The 7,326-nt window shown below is 40.2% G+C and overlaps 1 protein-coding gene across 1 annotated transcript; it reads right to left on the reverse strand.

Annotated features, from left to right (window-relative positions):
- Positions 1-6,169: 6,169 nt before the first annotated feature.
- On the reverse strand, positions 6,170-6,952 carry LOC137497085 (uncharacterized). Its single transcript, XM_068225715.1, has one exon. It carries the CDS (start codon positions 6,950-6,952, stop codon positions 6,170-6,172), a length of 783 nt encoding a protein of 260 aa, XP_068081816.1.
- Between the last annotated feature and the right edge of the window lie 374 nt (positions 6,953-7,326).

A 7,326-nucleotide genomic window follows, 5' to 3' on the forward strand; every position in this document is an offset into this window, starting at 1 on the left:
TGTTGCGGGCTAGGGTAAGCCTTCTCCTGCAATTCTTAGAGTGGTCATTTAATGATTTAATTTGAGGATTTTTCAAAGTTGAATGAACTTATAGATCTATCATTGTATGATATTTCACCGGCAGGTAATTCCGTAGAGAATTAAGAAGGGAATGAAACAAATCGGTCCAGTAAAACGGCCGGACGGACTGGGCAAAGCTCAACTTTTTTAATATATGAATTACTTACAACTATCATATTTGTTTCCATGGAAACATTTTCAACTGGATGTTAAACTATCCTCAGATTATAATCTCATCTTTGTGGTGGCAAAGTACTAATTTACAACGAGCACAAGTGTCATAGTAATGATCCCAGAAGGGACAAGGAGTAATGGATGGGTAATAAGAATTTAGATCGCAGAACAGCTGCCGTTACCATAGGCTCGGAAACACAATAAATATAGTGAAGGAAGGAATTCATGTCCATTCTCCAAATCAGGAGCAAGTTCAGGCAGAACATACTTTTAGTCATAAAAAGGGAAGAGTCAAAGACCATCCCGAGGTGATCCCATCACTTTTGATTTGAACAGAATTGCTGAGAGTTGCATCCGATGTTTTATGTCATTTACCAAGACGGGAAAACGTCGCAGAGATCGGTAACCTGAACACCGAGCGAGTTGCCCGTGCGGTTAGGGACGCGCAGCTGTTCGCTTGCATTCGGCAGATAGTGGGTTCGAACCCCACTGTCGGCAGCCCTGGAGACGATTTTATATGGTTTTCCGTTTCTGTGTCGGTGCGACGTAAAGCCAATTGTAAAAACAAAATAAAAAAGCTGAACCGAAAGCGTTGAGTGATTCAAGGGAAGTACCCGACCGATATTGAAAAACATTGACAGGAGATAATTGTTATATGATGCCTACGTTAAAGATTTAGGGCCTGTTTATATTTGTAATAAATCTTAGTGAAAATAACGTGTGTGGTTGTTGGGTGAACGGGAAACAGGGAAGAATGTATTGAGAGAATTTCATTTTGGATATAGTGGTTGTAGGCAGACAAGGTCCGAGGGAAATTATTATTTTGTAAGTATGTGTCTAGGGAAAATCTTCCTAGAGAAAAAATGCCGTGAATCGTTATACCGACATACTGAGGTAACGAATCTTTTTCCCCGTGTTTTCATCAGAAGCCTTTAAATATGATGCAACAACTTTTGAAGCTTACTGTAGTCTTCTGTAATAAGATTCCCGAAATACAGCATTTTTATGAAGCTTGTTTGTATTTTTAGTATAATAAACCTCTTTGCAACGTTCTACTGGACATTTATAACGGATGAATGTACTACAATTGTCAGCCGTCCAGGTAGATACGAGCGTGCAAGCTGTCCAATCTGCATGCACAGTAAGAACGTGTGTGTATGTGTGTGCACCTGAATACGGACGTGCATATATTTAGGGAAGCGCATTCAGTTAGAATAATGTGAACATTTATATACACAAACTGGTCGCTCGACTGACTTGATTTATATACCGTAATTTATAACACAAATTATCAGCTTGTTCCGTTCTGTACTCTCTCCCTTCCACGGAATTCATTTCGGAACTGCATCCATTCCATAGCTTGACTCATCCAAGTGGGGAGATGGGAGGGGGCTGGAAAAAGTTGAAGCGCCAGTACCGCACTGTTCGTAGTTTTAATGAAATCTGTTCATTTTTAACTCGATGTGTTATCCTATGATTGGCGGAACGGATGAGGTTAAAGCGAACAAGCCAGCAGCGTCGTGCCAACAGCATGGGATACAATTATTGTTGCAATTACCATGGCAACAAGGTTGATTGGATAAAATGAATTGCTGCAATGCAATAAGGGACAGAAATGAATTTCCATGTCATATCAAACGATTATGACAAATAAAGAATGACGCAAAAAATCAACAGTAAGAACGGTATAACAAACCAAACAAAGCCATCCTCATTCAGACCATGAAGACTCTTGGAAGAGTAAAAAATAGAGGATCTCTACTGTCCGTAATCTCCGCACTAGCAGCCTCGGTGTGTTTTACTCTGATTCTAACTTGGCGAGTTAGATACCAGCTAAAGTACTCGAGTTTTGAAGAGCGGTAAAAACTTGTTGCTGCTATCATTGTTGTTGTTGTTGTTGTTGTTGTTGTTGTTGTTGTTGTTATGTTAATGATCTTTGGTGACGCACTCAGTGTCACACTACAAAATTAAATTAACTCAGCCTTGGAACCCGCGCATTAGACAACAACGCAATCGGAATGTAAAAATCCGTGGACAGGCCGCCTACATCGCAACATTTCGAAATGATGTGCAACTCGATAGATGATGTCGGAGATGATGATGATCATTACAATTATCATCATAACAGATCAGGAGTTAGAAAATGGCAAGGCTTCGGATCTGGACGAGGTAAATGCCGAAAGAACCAAAAAGTGCCTCAATTTTCAAATTTTATATTAAATACCTTTTTTCTTTCATTGAATACTTCAGTTAACAAGATTAATTGACAAATCAATCTATATATATAAAATAAGAGTTTTGTCTGTACATTGCTCACAATTTAAAAAGGGTGGTATTTCTGTATCAGTCATGTCCATAGTAACAAGAAAATGCATTTTTTAATTTTCCGTAATGTATGTCTGTCTGTCTGTCTGTCTGTCTGTCTGTCTGTCTGTCTGTCTGTCTGTCTGTCTGTCTGTCTGTCTGTCTGTCTGTCTGTCTGTCTGTCTGTCTGTACACGCATTACAAGAAAACGGCTGAAGAGAATTTAATGAAAATCGCTATATAAAGTCCGGGAATAAGTCGCTACCATCTAGGCCATAATTAATATTTTTCACGCTGAGAGAAATGGTAGTTTAGGGGAAGGCCTAACATTTAATTCTGAAATATTGCTTATTAGTTGTCCCATCGTAAATAAAATCGGTATGAAAAGTCGGGGACCGAGCTCGATAGCTGCAGTCGCTTAAGTGCGGCCAGTATCCAGTATTCGGGAGATAGTAGTTTCGAATCCCATTATCGGCAGCCCTGAAGATGGTTTTCCGTGGTTTCCCATTTTCATACCAGGCAAATGCTGGGGCTGTACCTCAATTAAGGCCACGGCCGTTTCCTTCTCACTCCTAGCCCTTTCCTGTCCCATAGTCGCCACAAGATCTATCAGTGTCGGTGCGACGTAAAGCAATTAGCAAAAAAAAAAAGAAAGTCGGGGAATAAGTGGCTACAATCTAGGCCATAAATAACTTTATTCACGCTGAGCGAAATGGTAGTTTAGGTGTTATGAGTGGTCTTATTGACAATTACATCATAAATAAAGTTACATAGTATTAAATTTCCGAACATTTATGTCTTATACATTTTGACCGTACCGGCTATGATAACGGAGATATTCATGAACATGGATTTTTGTTGCTAAGATCGTATCAGCGCCGTCATGAGAAAATGGGTAAGCAGAATTTAATGAAAATGGGTATGTAAAGTCGGGGAATAAGGAACTACATTCTACGCTATAATTAATTTTATAAAACGGCCTTATAATACAGAGTCGAAAGGAAACTGAATGTGAGGGCCTACAATAGAGAAAGCTCGTACCATTGATCAACAATACCATTACATTAACCATTGTTTGTTGCGATTTGCTTTGTGTCTCTGTTGCCGTTCATCTCCGATAGATGGGATTACTGCTGTATACCGAGTTTTTTAAAATTTGCTCTACGTCGCGCCCACACAGATAGGACTCATGGCGACGATGGGATACGAAAGGCTAGGGGTGGGAAGGAAGCAGCCCCTACGTGGTGTGAAAATTGGAGACCACGGAAAACCATCTTCAGGGCTGTCGACAGTGAAGTTCGAACCCACAACCTCCCGGATCCAAGTTCACACCTATGCGCCCCTAACCGCACAGCCAACTCACCCGGTCGTACCGAGTATAACAGCCTGCCTGAAAATTGGCTGGAAGTAGCTGGGAAGTTAGATAAATTTCTGATACTACTGATACGTAACAAACTGGTTCATCATAGCATTCGAGCTATTAAAATCCTACTCTGAGGCACTGATCGGAATGAGCAGTGTGCATATTTAACGGAATAATGGCAGAGAAGTGTTCACGGCTGTCTGCGGTCTGGTCATTGCAGCACTGGAACTTTGGAGTGTTAGATCGGCACCGTAGTACTGTTCGTTAAAAGTGAGAAAATGTGCGGTTTATTAATTTGATCGAGTATTTTATATAACATTACTTTTAATTACTACATTCTTTCTGATGACTTCAGGTAGGAAAACCACAAAGACAGTCTTTCTGAGAATCCCGTTGCGAAGCACGGATACATCAGCTAGTCAACATATAAATAAGGTATATAATTATAATTTCGTGTGGCATTTTCTAGCCGATTGCAGCCCTTGGAAGGCAGCCCCTCCGATGAGGGTGGGTGGCATCTGCCATGTTTAAGTAACTGCGTGTTATTGTGGTGGAGGATAGTGTTATGTGTGGTGTGTGAGTTGCAGGGATGTTGGGGACAGCACAAAGACCCAGCCTCCGGGTCATTGGAATTAACGAATAAGGTTAAAATCCCCGACCCGGCCGGGAATCGAACCCGGGACCCTCTGAACCGAAAGCCAGTACTCTGACCATTCATCAAACGAGTCGGACTATAAATAAAGTGAGGTCATATAAATACAGGCCATAATTAAAGAGAACAATAAAAAGGAAAGCTACATCAGAAGAAATGTTAGGACAACTGACCTCAAATTCAGTCTAAGATAAGCGGTGATAAACAAATTATTAAAAGGCTCACAGCGCTATCGGGAATGCACACAGTATGGATATGCAAGCTCCATATTACTAAACCTGGTAGGTACGTTCGCATACTGTGCAGCGCAATTCACTCTGTTAGGGCTACATACAGTAGGCAAGGATCAGAAGTGAATCCTAAATGACTTTAAGCAACGGAAAACACAAGATATAATCTCATACCGCAGAAATGGCCAAGAACAAGAATTTTTGGAAGGGTTGCCAGTCCAGAACACGAAAATAACAATGATAAATTTAGGGAAAAGACGAACATAACTATAAGTAAATTTAAACTTTGGTCCCCGTCCTGAGGTGATGTAGCTCGTTTCAGGTATACCCCAATGAAGGTGAGCTGCGGTCGCCATTTCAACCACATACAAGCTCTCCTGCCATTCTTACATTTCTGACAGTACCGGGAATCGAGCCCAGACCTCCGAGGACGGCAGCTAATAACACTAAGGTCGATTCACACATCTCCGGGACGTGACGGCATCTTCCGTGAAAATAAAATATCGTCGCCATGTAAACGAAGGGATGAGTTCCTACACTTCCGTTGACGTCATTCGCCGTGACCTTCAGTGCTTCTCCGTGATCCGTGCCGGCAATACGTATTCGCTCGCCAACGATATTTTCTTGTTTTCACGGACGTGATTTCTCTCATCGCGCCTTCCTGCTTCTCTGCTTTCGTAGAGTACTGAGGTTATCTGTGTACGTTTGAACTTTATCTCCCAAAATGAAGGACGAACTGCTGATTGAATTGGTGAAGGCACACACTTGTCTATATAATTTAGCTGATTCGAAATATATGGATAGTAGTTTGAAGAAGCGTGTATGGGAGGAAATTGGCGAGAAAATGGAAGCTGAAGGTAGGTAACCAATTTTTTCTGCTTTTAAGATTAAGAAAATCAGTCTGTCTGTACATAGGCAGCGACTTTAGCGCGACAAGGCACTTTCTGCCCCCAACCTACAAAGTCAAGGGCATTAAAAATAATCAACAATTTCATTTATTTAATTTTTCAAGTAATTAAAAGCAAATGTAGTGTACTAATATCATTAATACCTTCTTCTCTAGTAGTTGTTGTAAATAATTTACTAATACCTCACTTTATTGCACAACCTCCCCCCCCCCACCTTCTAAATGTTTAACAAGTCGACGCCTATGTACCTGCGACAATGTGAATATCAATCCAAATTTAATATAGTTATAAACATAACATTATAAACAATTGTTATAACAATTATACGAGTATAATCATATACAGTAGGCCTATATAAAATAATATAACAATCATAATATACTAATTGTGTTACTAAAAATTGACATTCTCAGAACTTAATATACTAGCATATCGGGAAGGTCTTCAGCCACTCACTAAGTGACGTTATCGATATCTTTCATATGTGTTCTTGCCACGGTACTGAACCAGCTTCTGAGCAGAAATAATCTTTTAACTTATCCCTTATGCAGAAAGCCTCTCTGGTCGAATTCCCACCACGAGGGGGTAAGTTTTGGAGCTGTGGATTGACAAACTCTTGGTTTGTGGAATCACTTGTTTCATTTATAAGCGTGAAAACACTGTCGTCATACTCTCTAATGAAATTGTGTAGTACACAAGTCGCTAGTATTATGTTATCAACGCTTTCCGGCTTTGATTGAATTCGTCTGTTGTAAATTCGAAATTTCTGGGTTACAATACCGAAAGTGTTTTCAACTACCCTCCGAGCACGGCTGAGTCGATAGTTGAATATTCGCTTTGTTCTGTCCAATTGTTGGCCTGGATACGGTCTCATAATATATGACTTTAAAGGGAATGCCTCGTCACCCACTATTGCATGTGGTATTTCAACGGACGAACCTGGCAGTTGTGTATATCCAGGAACTGATAAGGCACCTTGTTCAAAAGCTTTCCCAATATTAGAATGAGCCCAGACACCTCCATCGCTGTTCTTACCGTACGATCCAATGTCGACAGCAATGAAGTTATAGTTGGCATCTACAAGTGCTAATAAAACAACTGAAAATGTTTTCTTATAATTGAAATACTGGGAGCCACTGTTCGGCGGAGCCTGAATGACGACGTGTTTACCATCAACTGATCCCAAACAATTCGGAAAATTCCAGCGTTCTTGGAAGTCTTGCACTGTGGCTTTCCACATTTCTTCTGTTGGATGAGGCATTACTTCATGTATCAGTGCTCTTATTATAGCTTCGCTAGTTTCTTTCACAATCTTGTGTACAGTGGAATGCCCAAGACGATAGCTGTACGATATTGTTTTAAATGAATCTCCGGTTGCCAGGAATCTGAAGCAAATACAAAAATACCTAATTTTATGAATTCATCATAAACTTATCATTGTGAGTTAACACCAACACGTCTCTGCTACAACGATTAAATACTTAATTATTAATTAAATTCGTACCTAATTTCAAAAGTGTGAAGGCCTAAATAATTTATTTATTTTTCCAGGTGAAAGGTGCAAAGCAAGGTGGAACAATCTAAGGGATAATTATAAGAAGTGGCTGAAAAAACTGAGAACTAAAAGTGGGGAGG

This window comes from Anabrus simplex, chromosome 1 (assembly GCF_040414725.1).
Source record: "Anabrus simplex isolate iqAnaSimp1 chromosome 1, ASM4041472v1, whole genome shotgun sequence".
Taxonomy (NCBI): Eukaryota; Metazoa; Arthropoda; class Insecta; order Orthoptera; family Tettigoniidae; genus Anabrus; species Anabrus simplex.